The sequence below is a fragment of the Rhinoraja longicauda genome, chromosome 7 (assembly GCF_053455715.1).
Source record: "Rhinoraja longicauda isolate Sanriku21f chromosome 7, sRhiLon1.1, whole genome shotgun sequence".
NCBI classification, from domain to species: domain Eukaryota; kingdom Metazoa; phylum Chordata; class Chondrichthyes; order Rajiformes; family Arhynchobatidae; genus Rhinoraja; species Rhinoraja longicauda.
This window is the reverse complement of record NC_135959.1, coordinates 19464035-19491221: the sequence shown is the minus strand read 5'-3', so window position 1 is coordinate 19491221 and position 27187 is coordinate 19464035. Positions and strand designations below refer to the sequence as shown.

At 41.1% G+C, this 27187-nt stretch overlaps 1 protein-coding gene across 1 annotated transcript in view; it reads left to right on the top strand.

Moving 5' to 3' along the window:
- pcca (propionyl-CoA carboxylase subunit alpha) overlaps positions 1-27187 on the top strand; it is a 354157-nt gene that overhangs the window by 239825 nt on the left and 87145 nt on the right. Inside the window, exons 20-21 of the mRNA XM_078402214.1 lie at positions 3358-3456; positions 14062-14115. Of these exons, the coding sequence (XP_078258340.1) occupies positions 3358-3456; positions 14062-14115 (153 nt within the window). The remainder of the gene's footprint in view (positions 1-3357; positions 3457-14061; positions 14116-27187) is intronic.

Here is a 27187-nt window from a genome sequence, read left to right as displayed (position 1 = left end):
AATATGGCTCAGTTGTCACAGTGACATCTTTTTGGCAAGCCCTTGAGTGAAGAATAACCTCAAAAGTACAGCATGTTGATGCCTTACAGCTCCAGAGACCCAGGTTCGATCCTGACTGCGGATGCTGTCTGTACGGAGTTTGTACGTTCTCCCCGTAATTGCGTGGTTTTTCTCCATATGGCTTCTGTAAATTGTTCCTGGATTGTAGGTTGCAAAACTGGGATAACGTGGATCTAGTGGGCGGGTCATTGATGGTCGGTGTAGACTTAATGGGGCAAAAGGCCTCTTTCCACGCTGTATCTCTAAATTAAACAAAACTAGACTTGGCCACCACCAGCATTTGCGGCAATGAATTCCACAGGTTCTCTACCCTCTGGCTAAATTAATGGCCCTTCGTCTCAACCCAGTACGGATTTGGGGTTGAGTTTTTGCAAATTCCTCCATTTTAAACCTATGATCTCCTGACTCATTCCCTTTCCTTTAGGGGGCTCCTATCCATCTGGGATTGTACAACCAACCAAAAAACAGGATGAGAGGTCCATGCCAGTATTTGGAGATTTCAATTGTGAGGAGAGACTGCAAAGCTGAGTTTCCTTTTCTAGGAGCAAAGTAGGTTTAAGTGGAACCTAATTGAAGTGTACAAAGTTAAAAAGGGTATAGACATGATAGATAGCAGGGAACTTCTTCCCATGAGGCGGTGTCAGAATTGGAGGACATAGGTTTAGGAAAGAGGCTGAGAGAGGACCTGAGGAAGAATATTTACATCCAAAACATCGTTGGAGTCAGGAATGTTTTGTCTGAGTGGGTGATGGAGGAATAACTTCTCTCAGCATTGAAGAATAATCCAGGCAAGTACTTGAATCTCCAATGCATAGAGAGCAATAGACTGAGCACTGGTTAGTAGAATAAGTGCAGATGGGTATTTGATGGTTGGCAAGAACATGGTGCGCCAAAGGGCCCGTGTTTATGCTGTATAACTCTAGGAAAAATAGATCTCAGTAAAAGTGATGATGAAGCTGCCAGATTGCCATAAAAACCCAACTGACTCACTGAAGCCTGCTACCCGGTCTAAATGGCGACTCCCACATCCCGAAAATGTATTTAAATTAAAACAAGTGTGGGTGGAGAAGGTTATTAATGAATGCATGATTCCCATTCTGGAGAAACCTGGTGCTCACATATTGTGTCCATGTAAGTTAGTCCAATCCTATTTAAACAGCCTGCGACCCAGGAATAAAAATTATAAAAATGTCAGGAAATGGTTTTAAGTTGAAAGTTCCAATTAGTGAGAATCAAATTATTTTAACATTATATAAGCATAGAAACATAGAAAAATAGGTGCCAGGAGTAGGCCATTCGGCCCTTCGAGTCAGCACTGCCATTCAATATGATCATGGCTGATCATATAAAATCAGTACCCCGTTCCTGCTTTTTCCCCATGTCCCTTGATTCCTTTAGCCCTAAGAGCTAAATCTAACTTTCTCTTGAAAACATCCAGTGAATTGGCCTCCACTGTCTTCTGTGGCAGAGAATTCCACAGATTCACAATTCTGGGTGACATTTTTTTTCCTCATCTCAGCCCTATTCTTAAACTGTGACGCCTGGTTCTGGACTCCCCCCCAACATTGGGAAACTTTTGTCCTGCATCTCACCTGTCCAATCCCTCAAGAATTTAATATGTTTCTATAAGATCCCCTCTCATCCTTCTAAATTCCAGTGAATGCACGCCCAGTCAAGCAGATTAAGACATGGAACATTTCCCAAATCCATATCCCAAATCCCAAGGTGCATTTGGGACCTTGCAGTGCACAGTGCTGGCAATGTTTCCTACATTCAGAAAGATGTCATTCCCTGGGAGAAAAACAAAGGAAAGGCGGGTTCTCTTCCAGTCATTACTATCTTTATTTCATCTTGAAAGCTGAGCATTGGAAACCTCCAGTCCGATATATCACTCTTGCTTTGCTGTCTTAATGGAGTTCTGTAAATGGTGTGTCATGTTGATGAAAAGCAATGGATAAATCCATTCTATTTTGCAGTCAGTGAGATGAAAAGGAAAATTGGCTCCAGGTAGCTGTAAGGTTTTCCACACCTGCAAGAGCCCAGAACTGTCTGATGGCTATAAGCGAAATTGAATTTGATATGAATTATTCACACAGTTCTCATTGTGAACTCTTGCATGTATAATTGGAGACTTTGAGGTATTGGAAGGCAGCTTCCTCTTGTGGAACTTGGCTCCAGTGAGGAGAGGGTGGAGGGAGAGTCAGCAGTCCCGTGAGCGAAATAAGTTAAGCAAAGGTTTGTTCTCCATGCCAGCATCAGCTTGTATTAAACCTCAGCAGATTTCAAAATATAAGCAATTAATTTGTCCTCTTCCTCGTGTATGATTGTAAAATTTCACGATGAAATGCTGAATGTTTATGGGAAATACAATATTTGTGTTCCCTATATTACAGTTATTGTTATTATTACACAGCATGAGGCCACTCAGCCCATCAGGTGTACGCTGGCAGAGCAATCCTATCAGCCCTATTCCTTCTCCTCATTTTCCTGCCTCCCTGCAACCTATTCTCTCTCACAGGGTCCATCAACTCTCCTTTAGTTTTTTTTTGCTGCTTACCTGCACTAAAGGGGTAATTTATAGCAGCCGATTAAACTTTCTGCTCATTTTTGGGTTGTGGGAGGAAACCAAAGCTCCCAGGAAGAACATGGAAACCCCACAGAGCCAGACAGCACCCATGGTCAGTGTTGCATGTGGATCTGCCTGCTGCAGCACTGTGTTACCGTTAACAAAATAAGTTTTTTTCCCCAGAGTCTTCAGATGAGAAAAAGTTTCAAGAATATTTTGCTACTTTTGAATGGCAGCAGAGATTTTGTGTCCAAGAGAAAAAAACGTGCAGAAAATGTTTTGCTTGACAAATATGAAAATGTTAATTATGTTGTGATTATTGATGCAGTGAAGAAATGCGTTTGCAGTCCTTTGGGGGATTGAATTATTATACGCAAGCCCTAATGTGCAGGTTGAAGTGTGTCACAGGAATTCACATTCAGCACTTGTTAAATTGCAGTAAATGTAACGTTTCAGGGTAGGTGTAAAAGTCGGATGCCTATTTGTTACTTACTTTAAATTGCTCGAAACCTTCGTAACCAGAGGCAGCTGTTCCAAGGTCCATTGCTGGTCCCTGGGGATAATTTCAGGACTATGTTGTTGGGCCCTGTCTTTTATGGCAGAAGCAATAAACATGACAGGCGGTTGGGTTACCATCTGTTTAAAATGGCTACTGCTTTGTTCACAGTTGCGGACTTGGGATCTGTTTCCTGTCTGTCTTCACTGTAACAGTCTTATTTGTGTCACAACAGGTGGAGGTTGATGGAAAGACACTAAGTGTGACCAGTGAATGGAACCTAGCTTCACCTTTGTTGCCCATCACCATTGATGAAACCCCAAGGACCTTTCAGGTACATTTATTTAATCCCTGTTCACTTAACTGGCTTGTTTGTTTAAAAAAAGGAGTATTCCACTTGAACTGCTGTTGATATTGGCTGCTCTGGTTTTGATTTTGAGGTGACTAAAGAATGTGTGTTGCAGTGAATTTCAATTGCCACTGAGTCTTGATTATAAACTAATAATATTCTTAATCATCATAATATAGTAACGAAGATATATTTGAATACTTAAAAATAAGTGCAGTTATTGTGGTCATAAACTATACTGCCCAATATTTATTCCTTGACAAATGCTCAAGAAAAGGTCATCCAGTTATTGTTGAAGCTCCCTATGCACATATTGGCTGCTGTCTTTCCTGCATTATAACAGTGACTCCATTTCAGAAGTACTTCATTGACAGATATGCTCTTTAGAGCATCCTAAGGTTGCAAAAGAAACGATTAAAACTTTCTTTGTTTTAATTTTAAAAGATCTGCAGGTATGTACTTACATTAGGAAAATGCAAACCATTTTAAACCTACAATTGTATCTTTCTTTGCAAAATGTTTCTATTAAAATTTTGGTTTGTCCAGAAAATATGTAACACAGTTAGCAATACTCTTGCCCTTTTTTCTGCTATGTATGGTGGATATATGATTCATATGTTGGAAAATTGACAAGGGCATTCACTGCTCAGGCAATGCCAGAGAGAAATGATCCTTTAACTCAGGGTTTGCTAATACTTGGTTTCCTAACACAGCGTGAAATGCAGCACCATACTGTTGTTCCACTGATGTGGTTTTAAAAATATGTCTTGCAATAAAGGATCTCTGTGACTTCACTGGCATCAGGACCTTGAATGTAGCCATACACTATTTGGCAGTCCAATCAAAAACTCATTTAATTTATTTCTTAATGGAAAATGATCTCAATAGTTTGGTGAAATAATTAATTATGTCAAGATACTAAGAAAACAAATCCTGCAAATAGTTACAATTAGTCTGTTTATTGGTCAGAGCCAACCTATGGAAAATTCAGAAGTTCCAGTTTAATTATAGTCATCCATGATGTAATAGTCTAGGAAGTTAAACTGTGCTAGTGGCATAGTTTATCTTGTTGTATATTAACTGCTTTATGGAGGATAGTAAACAAATAACCTTGGGGAAAGAGTGCAGGCAGCCACAGGCTCACATAAAAATAGCCTTTCTGAAATTAGCAAGCATGGAATAATGGACTCATACAGCATAGCAACAGGCCTTTCGGCTCACCTTGTCCGTGCTGACCAAGTCCTCATCTATACCCGAAATGAAACGTTGATGAATGAATGCTGATGAACCTCCTCTTCACCCCCTCCAGACAATTGGCTCTGTTGTTGTATGAGGATGTGGCAATCATTTGCACATCACCAAAACCAGCATTAAGATAAACAATTCATATTTTTTTGGCAGTGTTGTAGAAGAAAGCTTCTGGACAAGACACTGAGTGAATCCTCATATTAACAACTTGCCTTTGCACTAATAACAAAGCTAGTTTCCCATTGCTTTGCCATCTGTGTGCGAGTGCTGGTGCATGAAAATAAGCAGCCTTTTAGAACCACCCGTACCTTTGATGTTCCAGGGAGTTGTTATGATTTCTAATCAGAGAAACGAAGATCATAGTAAGTTTTAAAATGGTCGAGGAATTTAGCTGATATTACTTTCTGGTGTGGTTCTTTGTGTTGCTGTTGCTGTTGCAGCCTTTGGCTCTCTGCAGAGCCAGGGTTACTGTCTTGTTTTGTCATTCCTATGGTGCAGCTCAAAGTAGCATCTCCTCCAATGCCTTCTCCAGTTTTGAAATTGCAAGGGAGGTAGAATGGTCTTGAGAGTCTCAAAGGTGCATTCTCTGGGTCCTGGGATAGTTTTTTTTTGAAGATGACACTGACAGAGATAGAAGGGGAGCTTCATGCTTCAATCTCATTTTACATCAGGTGTTAGCCATTGGGATTTTAGCATTGCACAGTTCAAGAGAGAAGTTCAAACTGTTGATTTGAAACAAATGGGGCACTTATTGCAGCTACCATAGAGCATAGAACAGTATAGTGCAAGAACAGACCTCTTTCCCCATAATATCTGTGCCTATCATGATGCCACATTAAACTAATGTCATCTGCCTGCACATGAACCACGAACCATAAATCTCCATTCCGTGCACGTCGTTTACTAATATCACCACCTAAAAACTACGTTGCTGAAGAACATTAAGAAGGTTGTGCGAAAGAGCACTAAGGGAGAGCCAAGGATGCACCATTACTTTTTGACTTTCAAATATTGGAAAATTTGATCACTCAGTGCCTAGCAGAAGGCATTTAGTCTTTCAAGGTTGTTGCACTCTTTTACATTGTTCTTGAATCTGCATCTTAATTCTGTCCATTGTCTTGATACCACAACCTTTAAGATTTTTACCAAAGCAAAAATCTGACATTCGCATGTTAAATGCTTTTCAGTCGATCTGCAGCATCGCTATTTTTGGTTTTTTTTTTGAGGGGGGGGAGGCAAATAACTCTTGCCCTGTGTGAGCAGGAGTTTCCTGACCATTTAAGATTCGCCATGCTTGAATTTCATGCCAGCTTGTTCATAACTCAACCTCTACCTCAGTTCACATCAGAGGAAATACTTTTCCCATGTGTACCCCAGTGAATCCTTTAACTTGCCGAAGGCCAAACATCAGTCCTCCATGATTCAGAAGCTTTCAATGCAATGGGAGATCTTTCTCCCTTTCATATTTTAAATTCGTGGCTATTATTTCTATTCACTATTGGCATTTGTCCAAACACTGCTTCCTGAATGATGCAAGTGCTGTCACACAGCTTGTTTCTCATTGTCCTTTGCTTGATTGGTTCATAAGCTGTCATCCATCTAGAGACGGCTCAAATCCATGCTGATCAAACAACCAGCCGGTAAACCATCTTCCCACGAGAGATATGTATTCGGTTTGATTTTTGATGCTAGGAGACGAGAGGACTCTCATACAAAATGTTTGTAATCTAGCTGCAAATGTTTACCTGGTCAGACAGTATCTATAAAGAGAAAAAGTAAATTAATCTTCACAAAATATTTGTTCTATTTTGAGGCAAATACCAGAAGGAAAACAGTAAAATGCAGGAACAAGGAACTGCAGATGTTGGTTTACAAAACAAAAAGACAATGTGCTGGAGTAAGTCAGTCGGTCAGGCTGCATCCCTGGAAAACATGGACAGGCGACGTTTTGGGTCGGGACCTTTCTTCAGTGATTTTAGGTGGTGTGCGGGTGAAGTAAAGCTTGAAGAGAGGAGGGGTAGGACAAACGTGGCAGGTAATCGATGAACACAGGTGAGGGAGGGGTTTTGCCTAGTCTACACTTGGTCTTGCCTGTGTTCAGGAGGCAAGATCAAGAACTCTGGATGCAGTAGATGTGGTTAGAGGAAGTGCACGTGAACCTCTGTCTCACCTGGATGGATTGTTGGGTCCCTGGATGTAGGTGAGGGAGCAGGTATAGAAACAGATATTACATCTCCTGCAGTTGCAGGGGAAAATGCAGGAATTATAGTGATAGGTTTAAAATCATTCCATTATTTTGAAGAGATTGTTCTGAAATAGCCTAGTAGTTATCCTCAAGAAGATACTAAGTGTGCATTGTTGTTTTTTATGGAATTTTGAGAATGCTCTTTGTTTGCTTTGAAAAGTGCTGGAGTAACTCAGTGGGTCAGGCAGCATCTCTGGAGAATGGATAAGTGATGTTTTGGACTGAAGAAGGGTCCCAAGCTGAAACGTCACCTGTCCATGCTTTCCAGAGATGCTGTCTGACATGCTGAGCTACTGGAGCACATTTTGTCTTTCTTCGTAAATAAGCATCTGCAGTTCCTTGTTTCTCTCTTTGTTTGCTTTATCAGCACAATAATAGAGTTTAACCTTATCTGGGAAGTATTGTCAAAGTTGCATAGAGAGTACTGTTAGAATTCCAGCCAGAATTCCTCTCTACATTGTGGATTTCCTGCCAGTTAGATTTAAAAATAGCCCTCTATAGCCGTCATCAAATTGCAGATCTTATTCTAAACAGTTAATGCTGTCACATCCATTTTGTTATCATCAACCACCCCCTTTCTTTGCATCTTAAAATCCACCCTCTTTTCCGTTTCCCCCTTTTCCCATTTTGCTCCTCTTTCCCATTTCCCCCTCACAATGCTCCACTCTTCCTTCCTAGCCATTCAGTCTCTCCCATTGCCTTCCTCTGTCCCTTCTTATCTTTGCTCCCCCTCTCCTGCCACAAACTCCAATTCCCTGTCCAACATTATTTCCTCACTTCCATTTTCTCCTTTCTGCAACCCACGTCATCTCACACATCCTTCCACCTAATCTCCACCCCCACCTCCTGAACTCTCCACCATCCCATTCCCTTACTCATTCCATTTCTTACCTTGCCACTTCTGTTTAAGAAATTGATGATTTCACAGCTGGTGGTCTGGGTATATTTTGTTCTCGCTAAAGGAGATATATACGCGTTAAAGGAAGCCTAGAAAAGGTTCACCAGGTTGAATTGGTTGATTTGTAAGAAAAATATTGAACAAGCTAGGCATAAACCCAATAGAATTTTGATGAATAGGAGGGCATCTTATTGAAAATATGAAAGGTAATTCACAGGGTTGGTCCTCAGACGATATTGGCTCTTGACAAAATGAGAACTATTCCTCACTTCTGCTGAAACCGGCATACAGACCCCGGGTGAAAGTCACCAAACCGGTTTCAAAAGAGGTACGTGTGTGGTCAGAGGACAGCACAGCTGCACTCCAAAACTGCTTTGAGACTACAGATTGGGACATGTTCAAGCAGGCAGCAACACACAACAACACAACCAACATTCAGGAATACACAGAGACAGTTACAGGCTACATCACCAAATGCATTGATGATGTGACCCACACCAGAGCCATCACCATCCGGGCTAACCAGAAGCCATGGCTGACAGGGGAGGTCCATGGGCTGCTGAGGGTCCGCAACGTTGCCTTCAGAGAGGGCAATCCAGCCGGTCTCAGAGCAGCCAGGGCCAACCTTTCCAGTGGCATCAGGAAAGCCAAACAACACTACAGCCCACTTCAGTGACAGCAGAGACACACGGAGCCTGTGGAAGGGTATTAGGACTATCACGGACTACAAACCCTTACCACAGACCTGTGACAGTGACACCTCTCTCCTGAACGACCTCAACGGCTTCTTCGCACGATTTGAAGCACAGAGCAACACACCTGCGCAGAAAACAATTCCCCCCACCCAACGACCAGGCTATTTGTCTGTCTCCAGGCAGTGTGAGGAGCACACTGTTAAGGATTAACACCCGAAAAGCTTCTGGACCTGACAACATTCCTGGTCGTGTGCTAAAAGACTGCGCAGCTGAGCTCACAGATGTCCTCACAGACATCTGCAACATCTCCCTGAGCCAGGCTGTTGTTCCCTCGTGCTTCAAAGAAACCACCATCATACCTGTGCCCAAGAAGTCCTCTCCATCTTGCTTCAACGACTACCGCCCTGTAGCGCTGACTTCAACCATCATGAAGTGCTTCGAGAGGCTAGTCATGAAGCAGATCAGATCCAACCTCCCCCCCTCCCTGGACCCGTTTCAGTTTGCATATCGAGCTAAGCGGTCCACTGAGGATGCCATCTCCTCTGCTCTACACCCAGCCCTCACCCACTTGGACACTAAAAACTCATATGTTAGGATGCTGTTCATAGACTTTAGCTCAGCATTCAACACCATCATCCCCCAGCAGCTGGTTTGTAAACTAACAAATCTGCGCCTCAGCCCCCTTCTCTGCGACTGGCTGCTGGACTTCCTCACTGCCAGATCCCAGTCTGTACGGGTCGGCAGCAACACATCGGACATCATCACGCTGAGTACGGGGGCCCCACAAGGATGTGTGCTAAGCCCCCTGCTCTTCACCTTGCTGACCCACGACTGCACACCCACCTACAGCTCCAACCACTTCGTCAAGTTTGCGGACGACACAACCGTGGTGGGTCTCATCAGCAACAACGACGAGACCCACTACAGGAAGGAGGTGAACCAGCTGGCCGCGTGGTGCACAGACAACAATCTCTTCCTGAATGTGGAGAAAACAAAGGAGATTGTTGTCGACTTCAGGAGAACGCACACCCAACACCCCCACCCACTGACCATCAATGGTGCTGCTGTGGAGCAGGTGAGCAGCACCAAATTCCTGGGGGTGAACATCACCGAGGATCTCTCCTGGAGCAACAACACCACGTCCATCGCCAAGAAAGCCCAGCAGCGCCTCTACTTCCTCCGCAAACTGAAGAGAGCGGGAGCCCCCACACCCATCATGTACACTTTTTGCCGAGGCGCCATCGAGAGCATCCTCAGCAGCTGCATCACTGTGTGGTTCGGAAGCTGCACAGCCTCCAGCCGCAAGACCCTGCAGCGCATAGTGAACACTGCTGAGAGGATCACTGGCGCCTCGCTCCCAACACTCCTGGTCCTTTACACCACCCGCCTCACCCGCAAAGCACTGAGCATTGTGGGTGACCCTTCCCACCCTTCCAACAGCCTCTTCACCCTCCTGCCTTCAGGGAGAAAGTTTCGCAGCCTGAGGTCGAGCACCACCTGACTAAAGAACAGTTTTTTCCACCAGGCTGTCAGGATGCTGAACTCTCTCCCCTCCCTCCCTCCTCTCTCCCCTGCCCCCATTGGACCTGGACTTTAACACCCCACACACACGCACACCCAGCACCAGACACTTTTTTTTAACGCTGCTATGGACAGGCTTTGCACTACTGTTCATTATTTTTGATTGTAATATATTTTTCTTCATCTTTTTTTTCATTGAAGTGACTATATTTTATTAAACTGTATATATTGACTGTTGTTTGCTGTGCCTTTTTAATTTTAACTTAATTTAATGCACTTTATTCCTCGGGATTGTGGGAAACGGTATTTCGATTTTCTGTCTGTGTAAACTAACTGAAAATTGACAATAAAGTTGACTTTGACTTTGACTTTGATTTACTCCTGCTCCATTTATTTTGCTTTGTTTTGCATTCTCCTCTTCTGCTCCTCTACTTCTCTCCTTAACTGCTTATTCTCCTTGCTGCCACCTCACTCCCATAAACCCTACTGTCTTCTTTGCCCTGTTTTCCTTTTTCCCCTCTCTTTTCCCATCTCTCCGTCTGTCTCTTCCTCAACCCTCCCCTCTCTCCTCCCTTTATCCCAAGATTACTTTTGATAATTTAAGCAAAGTTTCTTAGACCATTTTCTTTTTGCCATCCAAGCAACAATGTAGCCACTGACCACAGCCTTGTTTGAATATGAATGATCTAACCCAACACATGCTGGGGATGAAACTTGGACCTATACCAGCATGCATGATTAGTTGTTCACTATTTAAGTTTCCAAAATTGTGGGGAAGGGTGTAACAGGCCATTAAAGTGGGACTTTAAAATAAATGTCATTGTCTGGCAGAGTCGTAAATTCTTTGTATCAGAGGCGGTGAATTCTTATTCCCAAAACAAGTAGAGCTGAAGTGGGAAGGGAAGAATGGAAGAGATCATGTTATGTATAATTATCTCATTTAAAATAAGGTTTCCCAAACAACCTACAATTTAATATGCCCCGACATTTGAAACACTCTTTGCCTGGAACATAGAGAAATATTAGGTATACTGCTGTATGAATGGGACTCTTGTTTAGTTTTTGTTTAATCCCTTCCTATCTTTGCTCATCCTTGACCGGTGCTAGTCATACCGTGGCACTAGTAACTATCCTGCTGATTGTAGCCTTGCTGCATTTCGCTGAATAGGTTATTGATACCCAAGAAAGCGGAACTAATCTTGGAGGGCCAAAGATGTGTCCGGTGTCACGTAAAACCTTCTTTATTCGAGGTAACCTTGTCGGGCAGTGAAATCAAATGGGGACATTTCAGGTTTATATGATGAATTAATGAATTTATTTAATTAATTCTTGCTGCAAGAACTCAAGACCTCATGCTGTGGGTTAGTATCTGTGTGTCGTTCTATCAAGATGTTAACTATTCAAAGTAAAATCTAATTTTTAGCAAACTAAGGGGTATTCCTTTTGGCCGGATTCCCTTTTTCCTTTCTATTGCAGAGCAGTTCCAACTTGTGGCTTTTCTTCTCATCCCGGTTTTCTTGTGCTGGACCTTCTCTGAGGCACCTCACCACACTAAGCCAGTTTGTCTTTATACAAGGACAAACTAGGACTGGTTTTCAACCTAATATTACAGGGATCCACAGCTTGCAAAACAATTGACATAATTTGCATTCAAGAGAGAGCTAGATAGAGCTCTTAAGGATAGCGGAGTCAGGGAGTATGGGGAGAAGGCAGGAACGGGGTACTGATTGAGAATGATCAGCCATGATTACATTGAATGGTGGTGCTGTCTCGAAGGGCCGAATGGTCTACTCCTGCACCTATTGTCTTATACGGCATCAGTACAAATACCAATGTATCCCAGTCAACAGCTACCTGGACATGTTAGGTCAAATCTCCCTCTGACCTCAGTAAGATTAAAACAACATGCAGCAAGAAGCTAATGTTAAACATGTTGTGCACAGTGGTCAATAACTCTGTTTTCATTTGTTTTCAATCTTTTTTTTTGCATTTCTTCTCCCACAATCTATAACTCACTTTCCACCACACTGATGAAAAAAACACAAACGCATAAATGCATCAACACTCACATGCGTAGACGCACATGCAGACACATAAATACACATTTGTGCACACATGGCACGGAAATGCTGACACGCGTACACACACGCGCATACACACACACATCTCCAAGCTTCCATTATTCCTTTTTTTCCTTTTAACATTTGTGATGTTATTTTCTATTTTCCTCCTTTTAAGAACATTAATGCACAAGTCTCGTGGTGGCCAAGCACCAGAACTTATATTCCGTTAAAGTTTAAGGTTGTATTGCAGGAATTTAAAAAATACATTTTATGTTTATCACTTCGATACCAGCAACCTTTTAGACCAGTGGTGGCCAGACTGCAGAAGATTGAAGCTATCTGAAATAAAACAGACAATGCTAGAAATACTTATTAGGTCAGGCAGCATCTGTTGAGAGAGAAACGGTTCACATTTCAGATTTACAAGAGGTGAGAAAACAAGCATGTATTAAGTTGGAGAAGGGGTGGGCAAGGGATGGAAAAGAATGTTGGCGATTGGACGGGGACCTAATGCCTTCCAGTAAAACATGAGGTCTGCCTGAAGACTTGTCACTGTATTTTTTCTGTTTTATAAATAATTGTATTCCTACAGTATATATATATTCCAATATTTCAAGCTCTTTTAAAAAATTGAATATTATTGATTTGTTGCCATATAAACCTCATTAAATTTATAAAACTGACGTTTCTTTATTTTTTCCTACCTGCCAAATATATAATGTGTCCCTCATGCTGAAAAGTTTGGAGGCCCCTGCTCTAAACTAAGTTAAACTAAAACTAAAGAACTGGGAAAAGTTACTCTTCCCAAATCTGATTGAAAGATATTCTACAAGATAGCCTACATTACAGAAACAGGTCCTTTGGCCAACCGTGTCCATGCTGATCATCAACCATGCATTTATACTAATCCTATATTAATCCCATTTTATTCTCATTAACTCCATTCACATACTACCCCTCACCCATACTATTTACCATACTTGGGACTATTTAAAAATGCCAATTAACCTACCAACCCATGCACCTTTGGAATTTGGGAGGAAATTCACAGGGAAAACCCATGTGATCACAGGGAAAACGTGCAAACTCCACACTGACATAATCCAAGGTCAGGATTGAACAAGAATCTCTGGCACTGTGAAGCAACGAGGTGCACCACTGTGCAACTTGTAAGTGCTACCTCTTGAAATGCTAACACTGTTTTTTCTCTGCAGCATAAATACAAGTTCATTGTTTTATCCATTCCATTTAGCAGTAGCCAGTAATGAGCATCAGCGTGTCAGGTTGCCATCATTAGAGCTCGGGTTGATTTCCTTGGAGCTGAAAATTTAATAGGAGATTCCAAGGTCATAGTCATAATCAAGAAGCGGTTTTGATTGAGTAAAAAAAGAAAAACTCTGCAGAAACATTGATGGTCTATGACCAAAACCTACAGAGCACGGACAGGCTTGGCCTCCCCTGTGCTAAATGATTCTCTCAAGCATTTTGAATTAAACAATTTTTTATTGATTTGTATTCAGTCAATGCATTGTTAATGCAATATCTTTAGTAAATGCATTGTATAACACTTAGTTGTGCAAATCCTTTGTTTGTGTCTCTGATATTGTAGAAATGGGTGACTTGTGAAATATTTTCTCTTGAAGTTGTTGCTTATTCTGTGGGAATCCAGTCTGCACTGGATTTATTTTATATCAACGTTCATCTTTAAGGAGTAATTAATATTTTCTTGTGTACGTGCTTTAGGATATGTCTCAGTACAACTGTTACTACGTGTTGTGACAAGAATAGAGTGCAGTCTCATATAAACAGATTATTTTTGCCTAGCTCAAAGGATTATTGGATAATTGGCTTGCTGAACAGTAATTGATTTTAACCCTCTGGGAGTGTGCATATTGTGATAAACTATTATTTTTTTTCCAGTGCCTTCACCGAGATGCAGCCGGGAATATGAAGATTCAATACCTTGGGACAGTGGTAGGCAGCAGTTCAGCAATATTTTTTTAATTCATTTTTTCAGGATCAGGAAGTGACTGGTGGCAAGCATTTATTGCGTAATTTCCCCTTGCGAAATTAGTAGTGAGGTGCCGTGAACCACAGCATTCCTTCTGCTGAAGGTACTTGAAAAATGCCGTTGGGCCATTCCAATAATATTATGGTGTAAAAATACAAAATTACTTCAAATGTCCACTGTACACGCCGCCTTCAATCAGTAGGAAGGTATCAATAGACCAGTCAGATATGCAAAAGGCAGCAAATGTAAGTGTGAAGTGATGAACTAGGGAATGCAAACAAGGCATTAAACGATAGGATATTAAAAAATATATCGAGGGATGGAGAGAATAGAAGCAGAAAATGCGAAATACGCTCGGCGTCTCAGGCAGCATCTGCGGAAAGAGAAACAGGGTTCATTTTCCAGCTCCAAATTTGTCACACAAGCATTGACTTGGAGCGGCTAGGCTTGTATACACTGGAATTTAGAAGGATGAGAGGCGATCTTCTCGAAACATATAAGATTATTAAGGGGTTGGACATGTTGGAGGCAGAAAACATGTTCCCAATGTTGGGGCAGTCCAGAACCAGGGGCCACAGTTTAAGAATAAGGGGTTGGCCATTTAGAACGGAGATGAGGAAAAACGTTTTCAGTCAGAGAGTTGTAAATCTGTGGAATTCACTGCCTCAGAAGACAATGGAGGTCAATTCTCTGAATGCATTCAAGAGAGAGCTAGATAAAGCTCTTAAGGAAAGCGGAGTCAGGGGGTATGGGGAGAAGGCAGGAACGGGGTACTGATTGAGAATGATCAGCCATGATCACATTGAATGGTGGTGCTGGCTCGAAGGGCTGAATGCCCTACTCTTGCACCTATTGTCTATTGTAAGCACTTGTCCTGGGGGGCTTACTCAAAGATCCATGAAGGTAACAGGAGAGAGAGATTAAGTGATTAAGAAGTCATGGGTGCGCAGAATAGCTGAGGCATAGAACATATGAGAAAGCTACACCAGGACTGTATAATTGCAGGAAGAGCCACAACAATAGACAATAGGAGTAGGCCATTCGGCCCTTCGAGCCAGCACCTTCGAGCCCGTGCATGAGCACCGTGTGCAGTTCTGATTATCAAATGTCAAAGATGTGAGATAATTTTTGCCAAGGTTGAACCATTTTAGGCAACAGGAGAGACTGGTCTGGGATGGCTTTGTTTGAATGGATGAAATGGATGCTAAGTTTAATTGAGATGTGCAAAATCGAGAGGCCTATATTGTGTGGATAGGAAAGAATAATTCCCTGCAGCCATGAGACCAATAACCTTGATTTGTAAGCATGTCAGGAATTATGGGGGGAAGGAGAATGGGGTTGAGAGGGAAAAATAGATCAGCCATGATTGAATGGCGGAGTAGACTTGATGGGCTGAAAGGGCTAATTCTGTTCCTAGAACATTAACCAGGAGCAGAAATTCAGAGGAAAAGGTGGAAGGATTGGCTATTGAAGCTGGATCACATGTTAATTTTAAAGTTTGATGGATTATTAATGACCAAATGCATTGACGGATGTGGGGAAAAATATTGGTATATGGAGTTAGTTCATGGTGTTACTGAATGGCAGAACATGCTAGAGGGTGAATGCCCAAATCTGTTTTTGTTGTGTAGCTTTGCTTGCAGGCATAAATGATGACAAAAAATGGCAGATATTTTATTACAGGGTTAATTATGTAATGGTGTTCAGGAAGAAGAAGGGACAGTGGCCTACCTGTCTGCTCTTGTGAGGTCATTAAAACATGAACCTCTTACTGACATACCCCTTCCATGTTTGCTGCTTGGTCTCTTTGCGACATTTTCTAATGGTTACCTAGCTGTCCTCTCTTCACTTATGCCTTTTAATATTTTCTTACAAATATAGGTAATTCAGCCCATCGAATCTATACCTGTTCTCAGAGCAATCCCACCAGTCCTGCTCCCCAGTTGTTTTCCTGTAACTGTAACAGCTATAACCACTGCATCACAGCTGCCGTGGTTAAGCAGCAGTGACTTAAGGCCATTGGCGTTTTGCGACCGTTTTCTCTTTGCACTTGGAATAAAACACTTGCTTTGAGTTTAACCACCTACTTTTCCAGCTGTTTTTTAAGGCATTCGTGAAGTTCGTAGACTTGAACAGCAATACATCTTTGATTTTGAAAGCCTTTATCACTTTACATTCCAGTCATACAGTGTGGAAACAGGCCTTTTGGCCCAACTTGCCCATGCCGATCAGTCCCTTTGCCTGCTGCTGCACTTGAACGTGAACGGACTCAATGTTTTCCTATCCTCTCACACATGGCTCCAAAGTTTCAAGGGAACTGGACTAGACTTGTAGAGTGAGCGTGTAGATTAGTGGAGCCAGTGGTTTCCATATTCACTCAGCCTCTCCGTCTCTTTCTCCCATTTTACCATATTCATTTAACCTCGGAGTTAGTTGCCTTTTGGTTACGTGTTGTCAAACCTACGGGTGTCATCTGGAATATAATGATTCACTCAATTAGAATTTCAGTGCAAGTCCTGTTCTTTTGAATTAAACACTTTGATTTTAAATTCTTAAATATTATCTCACTATCACATTTTTATGGTTGTTTCTTGACATCCATGAATGTCTGTCTTGCTGCAATTGTACAGCTCTTTGGTGACACGACATCTGGAGAACTGTTTTGGTTTCCATGCCTCAAGGAGGATGTTCGACGACTGTAGCTTAGATACACTAGTCTGAAGGAGATTCTCAACCCGAAACGTCGCCCATTCCTTCTCTCCAGAGATGCTGCCTGTCCTGCTGAATTACTCCAGCTTTTTGTATCTATCTTAGATTGATTCTTGCAATGAAGATGCTGTCATAGGAACTGAGATTGAGCAGGATGGGTCTGCGTCAGAATTTAAACAAATTAGTGGTTAACTAATTGAAATGGCGTGGTGGGCCGAGCCACTTTGGTATTGAACCTTCGTTTGTCGGGCTCGAACTCTCGTGTGAACTGGGCATGATCTGGGCTGACCACTCACGCGGTCAGGGCGGCGGGCCGCTGTGTGCCAGGAGAACAAAGGATTTGGCAATTGGGATTTGAACTCGGGCACGCGCGGGTGAGCGACGGAACTGTATTCGGTTAATGATTAAACTGAGTATTTACAAGACGCGTGGACCTCCTCAATGCACAAATTTCTAAGAGGAGCCGACGATGTAAAAATGGGGAGGCCGTTTCTCTCCCTCTGGCTGAAGAATCTGGAGTTAGGGGTACAATTTCAGGATAAGAAGCCCGGGACTGAGATGAGAAGAAATTTCTTCACACCTTTTATTGTGAATATCAGAGTTCTGTATCCCAGGAGATTGTAAATGCTTCATCGTTGAATATATTTAAGAAGGAGATTGGCAGTGGTTGAACTCAGAGTAATACATGGGAAGAAACTGATGAAGTCTGTGATCAGGTGTGGCATCATTGAATTAGCACAATAGCCTGAATGTTTATCTATTGATCTCCTGTCTTCCTCAAGCTGAAGCATTTGTTTCCAGGAATTTCCATTGCCCAACATGAGTAGCAACCGTTTAGATGGAATAAAGTTATTTTCAGTGCTGCATATTTCCACGTGCTCAATGGAGCGTTTAGTGAAACTTGCAGAAATGTGTTGTTCTGCTATTTAATAAGTCTCCTAGTGGGAAAAATAATGCACATTTAAAAGTGTTTCCATAAATATTTGATATTTCCTATCTTAAGCAGTGGTCATATTTTAAAGTAGATGCATGCATGTTCCAGTTTCATAAGTGATAAATGCCATTGTCCATTTTGCAATTGCTAATAAAAGAAACAACAACCGCATCATGTTGCTTCTGTTAAACCTGTTTGTTTTATTTTATTTGCTTCTACCTTGCTGCTATGTTGAGGACTAATTGTGCTGGAGAATGAAACATCTTTCCTCTCTGTAATGACAGCATCAACTAGTCTTAGGTCAGGTAAAGTGCAAGTTGCATGCAAGTTCGAGTATCTCCTGTGCTGGTCCTATAATGTTACTTGACCCATTCCGTAAAGGGTACCCCCCACTGCAGTCACGCACCATTTTCATTTACATGATTAACTCTCACAGCCTATTTACATTGACAGCTTAATAATGAAACCAAGTTGACATTTCTCTCAAATGAATACAATATGTGTAGTACATCACGACCTAAGGTTCTGTTCCAAATTGATATTGGCATTTTAAAAGCATTGTTCTGCAGGCTGGCTCTTGTAGAGCCAGTATTTTACTAATAACCCAGTTTATCGTTGTACCATGGCAGCTGCTGCAAGCATGAGATGTATAGAAAAACATATAGAATATAAACAGTGTAATAATGGTTCATTGGTGCAATGGTACTTTATTGTCACATGTACTGAGGTACAGTGAAATTGTTTTTTATGTACAATTCAGTAAAAGTATTACTGTACATAAGCACATCTTAGATTAAGTACAAGTGTAAAGGAATTGTGCACTAATACAGTATACAAGAGTCGCCAGGTTTGGTGCCATTTTCAAGTTGTTATAAGTGCAGAGTTCTTAACGTGGCCGTAAAAACCTATTGTCTTGCTGGCGTTGCAGGGTCGGGCTGGCCAAGCATAGCCATTGGTGTCCTCTGCACTACCGCCCCATGCTGCTGCAGGTCGCATCCAGTCTGTGCGCTCAATCTCTTGGAGCAGTGCCCGATCCAGCTGAGCCCCAGGCTGATGCAGGGCCTCCAGCGGCCCACTCCATCGTTCCTTGCATCTGCCGCCGCCGCCATCTTGAATCTCTTCACCCACCTCTCCGGCCCTCAGGGACGAGCAGGGCAGGCTTGGCAGCTTACCTCTTGGAGAAAGGTTTCCCGACTCTGTGACTGGCGAGCCAGGGCTGCTGCTGGAGGATAGACATGGCATCATGGTAAGGAGGTAATGCAATGACATGCATGATTCCAAACATTTTCAAGGTAGTAGAATTAATTCTGAAGTGTCTAGACATATCCTATCTGCTCAAGTTTAAACAAATGCCTCAAACCTCATTGGCCGGCAGTTCATTCTACAGCAAGACAATGATCCCAAACATACTGCTAAAGCAACAAAGGAGTTTTTCAAAGATAGAAAATGGTCAATTCTTGAGTGGCCAAGTCAATCACCCAATCCGAACCCAATTGAGCATGCCTTTTATATGCTGAAGAGAAAACTGAAGGGGACTAGCGCCCAAAACAAGTATAAGCTAAAGATGCTGCAATAAAGGCCTGGTAGAGCATCACCAGAGAAGACACCCAGCAACTGGTGATATCTATGAATCACAGACTTCAAGCAGTCATTGCATGCAAAGGATATGCACCAAAATACTAAACATGACTACTTTAATTTACATGACAATGCTGTGTCCCAAACATTATGGTGCCCTGAAATGGGGGGACTATGTATAAACACTGCTGTAATTTCTACATGGTGAAACCAAAATGTATAAAAATGGCCTTTATTAAAATCTGACAATGTGCATTTTAACCACAAGATAGCCCAGCTGTTGGCGGTTGTGCAGCAGAAAAACAGAAATGTGTTTTTTTTAAATTACAAATCTCAAATTGTGGATTACAGAGGCAAATAAATAAATGATGGGTCTTTGTCCCAAACATTATGGACGGCACTGTAGGAGATGGAACTCGGGCTGGGATCATTGAGCCTGGCGGTAATTTTGGCATGGAGGAACTGATGACAACAGCTTCTTTAGGATGCTGTGAGGAGTCAGAGGATACTGTACAGGGCTTTTTGATAATTTTCAGTTCTTTCTTTGTAGGAAGCAGATGGGCTGATTCTGTCTGCTGCCTGGATAGCACGCAACAATAGCTTTTCACTGTACCTCGGTACATGTGACAATAAACTAAACTGAACTGAATTAAATTGAACTGAACTGAACTGATGGAAAAAGACACCAAAATGAATATGGCCAAACATTGAGAAAAATTATTTCAAACATGGCAACAGAGAAGATCAAAGTTGGATGGGGAGGAGGGGGTGAGGATGCGGGTCTGATCAATGTATTTATAAATGTGAAATGGTTATTCCTCTTGTATCTTAATCAGTAACTTGGAATGCACAAGTTCAGGATTCCCTCAAAAAAGGGGGCTAGAAGGAATTTTGAACATTGCATTGTTGAGTGGCTATTTAGGCTGAATCAACAAAACAGATAAACTCTTGAAGATCAAAAATGTTAGATTGAATGAGAGAATGTGATTACAAAGCAGGAATGGAGAAGACTGTTCCAGTGCAGAGACAAGTGCCATCCAGCCACCTGGGCTCCAATCTTTACTGAAAATTCTGCTTATAAATCTTCTAAAGGAAAAGATTGTGCACACTTTAAACAGACATGCAACTTTCTTTAACCTTTGCTATTTCTCGATATTTGCAGCTGTGTCATTTGCCTGAGCTGGCCTGTCGGAGCCTGTGTCTTTCGCTGCTGTCACACCTACTGTGCTTGTGCACCATGTGGGGAGTTTTAGAACCGAATGATGAAGCTTTGATCTTTTTCCGTTTAAACTCATGAAGTGGGCTGGGTGTATGTGTGTGTGTTTATAGCATTCATTTTGGTCGATATGAACAAGTGGATTGCATTGCCACGTTCATGCCAAACGATGGGCAGTTTTGTAGACCAGATGTTGTCTGCAGAGAGTTGTAGCAGAAATTATTCCAATTGACATCTTTAATTGCCATTTGTTACAAGACTTTCATCCATTGGTGTGAATAGGGCTTGGATCCAACTCCCTGAGGCAATTTGATAGTGTCTTATCCTCTGCCACCACTCCTCTATTATTCAGGAGTGTTCTTAAATAGAATTTTTAACTGGAGGTCGTTTAATCCTACTTAATGGTATTTACATATCATGAATGATGCTGGTTTGAAAGAGCTTATTGATAAAAACCGTTCAACATAATTAGGAATACTACATCATTTTGGTATGCTTAACCAATGAGAGCTGGAACTTGGCAACTGCCAGGATGTGGAATGTTCTATTGTATTTTATGCAACACTACGCAGAAGTGTTAGATTTTTCTCCCTGTTTCTCATTGCTGTAATCTTTTCAGAAAACTGATCTATATTTTATGAGAAATTGTTGTACAATGGAGATTGCTGCGGCAGAATACCCCATCAGCAGCAGGGTGCTCTGAGTGGAACGATTGTATTATCAATAGTTTCCCTTCACCTTATTAATATCCATTTCTAATGATCCAGAAAAATACTATTTTGAACATTGAGTTAAAGCCTGTTCCCTCTTTTGAGCAGTACATTTTACAAAGAAGTACAAAACTTCGGGTGGGTTCTGATGGAGTAGAAAGAGAGAAATTGAAAACGCCTAAATTATGGAAAGTCTGGAGAGTTTGGAATGAACTGTGTAGGTTGATGATCTGAATCGTTGCCTTATGTGCTTAGATTCTGTGATTCATTCTTGGTTTGGAGTGCTGCAGGACAAGTTGAGTGAAGCCTATGGTTTTGTAGGATGTAAACAAGATGTAATGTAGAAACACAGGGTTCAGTAATGTGGGATTGCTTGCTTTAATTGTGTGAACTTCAGGTGATGATGCTCCATTGCACTATGCCACAGAATTCTGCAGTTTTCCAAATGACCAAGTTATTGATCTTGGCAGAAGGAATGTGTGTTGTGCTGTTCCAGTCAGTGAAAAAGCAAACAAGCCAATATATTTTTTATACATTGCTAAGAGTAGTTCCCATTGCTGAACAATTCATTCCTGTTTATTTCGTGTTTGGTGTGTGAACTAACTTGTATCTCAAAAGCAACTTTAATGTTCCTTTCAGAACATTTCAAAGTACTTCACAGTCACTGTTATGACATAGGAAATGCAGCAGTCTGTTTGCAAACAGCTATTTCCCATGCACAACATTGAGTTGGTGACCAGAATATTTGTTTATTTTGTGAAGATGGTTGAAGGATGAATATTGGCCTGCTGACAGGAAAAGATTCCTGCTCTTTAAAACAGTGTATTGAAATCATTTCAAACCACCTGAGAGCGGATGAGGCTTCATTTTACCATATCATTCCAACACATATATATTCTTACAGTACTGCATCAAAACATTTTGGTTTGGCAATCCAGGGTCTAATGTGGGAACTGACCCCACAACAGAGGCAATGTCAAAATGTGAAGCACAGTTGCATTTTGTTTTATTAGTACTATCCACAAAATCAATTCTAGACTGAATATAGCCTGTCTGTACTGTAGAGTTACTGACGTGAGATTTTTGTGAGGGAAGGTTAAGTGTCTATTCAGTAAATTCTGTTTTAAGTGTGCATCTATATTCTCCATCTCTGAGATAGGAACCTGGGGTAAAAAGTCTGTCAATGTGAATCTGCGATTAGCAACAGAAGATGGATTTGAAGGGCAGCAGGTTTAAAAAATATTTTTTGTGAACTCTTCCATGTTTTAAAGAGATCGCCCAGTTTAGTTGAATGCCTGAAGAATTGATCGGACTCGTGCAACCGAGCAGGCTAGTCAGAGTGATGTGCAGCTTTGGGAGCTGATTTGCAAATTTCTACTTGGGAGTCAGAGGCTCAGCCTATTTGAGCTAACAGTTTGTCCCAAGAGTGTACTGCTGTTAATTGTATCATTTTGTGTGGCAAGGACATTCTATACGTTAGAGTATTGTACTTTAGTTGAGGCCCATTAATTGGGATGTCGTTGAGGAGATGTCTTTATCAGAATTGTTCCCATCACCAATGCTCATCTGTACTGATTAAGTACAATAGGACTCAATGTGATTCCTGAGAACATTACCTCTTAAGTAATTTCCTCATTAGCCAGGACCCCATCAACTGTTTATTGAAGGAACAGAATCATTAATGATAGGTTATTTATGAATGTTCATTCCTAAACCTGAAAATGTATACTCTATATATAAATAAACTGCACATCCTTCTCAAAATTAACTGCAACATTTCAAAGGCAGAGTTATTTTACCGTACAAAAATGCAGTGTGTTCCCTGTGACCCAGACTGTAAGCTGTGCAATTAAATCTCTCTATCCGCATTTAAGCTTTAGCATAAACTAATGACAAACCTCAAAAACAATTTGAAACTCAATCAGTTTAACTCAGGAGGGTAAATTTAATATGATAATTTGTCTTGTTGAATTATATTAGCTTAGCAGGGTAGCATGCAAATATATGACCCTTACTTAGTGTCTTAAGTGGTAAGCTGTGTTGATGGATATTTTAGTTCTGATAAGGAACTTTGGGGTAACTTTGGAATGCCACAGAATATTCCCGTGGAGGTCTGAGACTTGAACCAGATCTTATACTGGGTTGATCTTCGTCTCCCCATTTCCATAATTTGCCTTTGTTCCCGATATGTCAGCACGGCACAAATAACAGTTTCTATTAATATCAGATGGAGTTGTGGAGGACAGCATTTTAATGTAGTAAATGACCTCCCTGTGGGGTTGTTATTGCCACTATAGAACATCAGTTACACAGTTGCAACAATAGTCGCTTAATTGATTCGTTTAATTAGCAGGAGATGAAGTTTGTGCTGCATCTTGTCATCCAGTATCACGGGAGGGGGCCCAGCAGTCTGTGCTGCCTGCCACCATTGAGAGTTTCCACTTGTCATATTCATATAAAGCTGTAATTATATGTAAATGAAAACTGCCAAAACCATTCTAAGTTTTATTTGACCATATAAAGTATTGTTGAGTAAAGGCAAAAAGAATTAATGCTATTTTTATTTTTGTAATGCCCATGTTTGTTAGATTAAGTATTATGGGCTTCAAAATGTTGCAATAATAATTTGCAATAATTATCTGCAAATAATTTTGTTTTTGGAATGTATGCAAGCAGATTTTTAAAAGTGTAGTGAATGCTTCACTCTGTTAGATGGAGGTGATAGTATCTCTACAGCACGTTAAGAGCCACACAATGTCCTAATAGCTTTGTGGCCCTAAGAAGGAGAAATTGAGTCACTTTTGTAATGTGGCTAAGGCAGTAGCCCACTTGAGCACAGCAAGCTCCCGTAAAAAGCAATGTGATGGTTATCCGGGGCCATCTGCTGTTGTGATTCTGGGTGAGAGATAGACACTGGCCAGGACATCAGTAACAACTCAACACTCTTCCGAATAGTGATCTTTTACATCCATCTAGGAGTTAAGCAGAACCTTGGTTTAACATCTGGTCTGGAAAATAACAATTCAGACAATGTAGTCGTTCCTCACCATTCTACTATTGGACTGGATATTAAATAAAAACAGAATGCTGGAAAAAACGCCAGGCAGCATCTCTGGAAAGAGAAACAGTCAACAGTCGGTTATTATTTCAGATTTTCAGCATCTATTCTTTTTTCATCTTAATTTACTAATTGTTTAGACTAAGGGATGGAAACTATTTTGGTTTCTTCAATAAATGGCAGAATGCATGCACTTCAATTTACTGGTGTATCTGAAGTTCCCTTTAGAATTGGTTTCAAGTTGGTATCTTTCTTAGATTTAACCAAAACTGCCGTGCCCTATCAAGCAAACATGTGCATTAAACATCATTTTACTTTGTGCATTCTGGGTTTCTTCCCAGTGCAACATAGTGATATCCAGAGTATACATTTAATACTCACATCTTGAGGTCGTGATCTGGGCAAAACTGACTGCCAGCATTTATTGTCTGAACCTAATTTTGGCCTTGAGGAATTGATGGTGAGCCTACATTTTGCACGCACTAGATTTTATTGGTTTTCATATACTTAAATCTGCTTAGATTGTGATGATTTTACTCAATTCTTGGCAGCACGGTGGTGTAGCGGTAGAACTACTCCCTTACAGTGCCAGAGACCCGGGTTCGATCCTGACTACGGGTGCTTGTTTGTACAGAGTTTGTACGTTCTCCCCGTGACCTGCGTTGATTTTCTCTGAGATCTTCGGTTTCCTCCCACACTCCAAAGGCGTGCAGGTTTGTAGGCTAATTGGCTTGGTATAAATGTATAAACGTAAAATTCTCCCCAGTGTGTGTAGGGTAGTATTAGTGTGCGGGGATCGCTGGTCAGTGTAGACTCGGTGGGCCAAATGGCCTGTTTCCGCATTGTATCTCTAAACTGAACTATCTTGCTGTCTCCATGGCAATTTCAGTGATCAATTGAAGGTTTTGAGGACACCATCAGCATGTGTATATGGCTGAAGTATCAAGTAGCTTTCCAGCAAAGGTGTAACATGAAAGAACTATGTCTATATCCTTGATTAATATTTTGTAGCCATGATTTTGCATTAGCAAACCATCCTTTGTATTGAACCAGATTGAAAATGTAACTTGCTGTTACTTCCAACAGAATTAATTTAAGATGTAATGAAACTTTTCAGTTTCAATTTCTCACTTTGTTATGAACTAAGGCACCTTTGAGATGCATGCTTTCAGATTTTGTTTTGCTATTGACTACCTCGCTGAAGAATTGCACAGTAACAGTATTGCTATTACTTCCATTCATAACAGGTTTTCAGTTATGTTTTCTGTTCAGAACCTCTGATGGTTCTGGCCAGTAATTGTCCTTTACTTATCATCATCAAAGCAGATGGTTAGGTCCTTATCACATTGCTGTTGTAGGAGTTTGCTATATGCATATTGGCATTTTGCATGTAACACTTTTAAACTATAAGTAGGGCTTGTTTAGTCCTCTGGATACCCCATCCCCAAAAATGCAAACAAAAGAACATGAAAGCTTTTTAAAATGCTGATTATTATTTCTGAAATGCGACATTTGAAACTTTAGAGAAACATTCAACATTGCCAGTTCAATAATAACATTGTGACAGATACATGGAAAGAAAAGGTTTAGAAGGATAAGGGCGAAATACAGCCAAAGGGATTAGCTTAAAAGGGGCAGCTTCGTCATCATGGATGAATTGAGTTGTAGAGCCTGTTTCCGTGCTGTGGGACTATAACATTTTACATTTTCTCTTGAAAGTAAGGCTTGCCTTTCAGTGTCCAAGACTTGATGGTTTGGGTTTTAATGCTTCAGCTGATAGACTATATTGTATCCCATACAACCCACCAACTTTTGGTATGCTTGGGAAATAACCATTAAGATAAATCAGACATTGATTTTAAGGTTTATTATTAGATTGATGCCTCAACAGTAGAATTGGCAATGTTGATACCTCAGGCAAGTCTCTTCCCTCCTCTCATAATCTTCCATTCTTCCACTTTCTTTTGTGTATTTTTGCAGCTTCCCTCTAAACACATCAGTTGTTCGTGTGGGAGGGTGCTCCACTTTCTCACCACTCTCCCTGGAGAACGAGGTTTCTCCTCATTCACAAATTGAAATTACTTTTGGCTTTGTTGCTTTTTATCTGTGACCTCGCAAGAGATCAATACCTCTGCTAATCAAGTTAACCCAGTAAAATCTATAAACAAATCTGTCAGGATTTATAGGAACCATTACCTATGAGTTTCCCTTTTCAGGATCTTTTCCTGAACAAATGCAATCATTTGATTGCATAGACTGTTGATGCCACAGTTATCTCAGAAATTGCAAGTACTCCAAAGACATTCAAAGAAACAACATCTCTCTTGATTTGCTCAGAGGCCGTTGTGCCAGATGTTTGTTTCCATGAGATTTCAATGTGTTTCACTGCAAGAGTAGTCATTGTTGCCATGTTAGAAACATTGCAGCTATTGTAGGCATGGCAAGACCCCATAATCATCATTATATTACAGACCAATTATATTTTGAAATTGCATTAGTCAAGCCTAATCCACAGTTATGAGTTACTGTTTCTTTCAAGGGAATGATGGAGAAGAATGGCTATTGACTGCCCTTGCTAATTCCAAACTATTGCTTTTGATTGTACTTGATAGCAACATTTCTAGCATTAATGAAGATAATTTGACTGAGGTGTAAGTCAATTACATTTACTTGGTTTTAGAGTCTGCCACTAAGTTACTCAAACATTTGATCAATAGTACTGCATGTCATTCAGTCCTGAGTGGACTTGCAGAGGTTTTTTATTTCGCTACTTCAAATTTTGAGGGCAGAAATCGCAGATATTTACTATCTTGTATCTGACCGTCATATT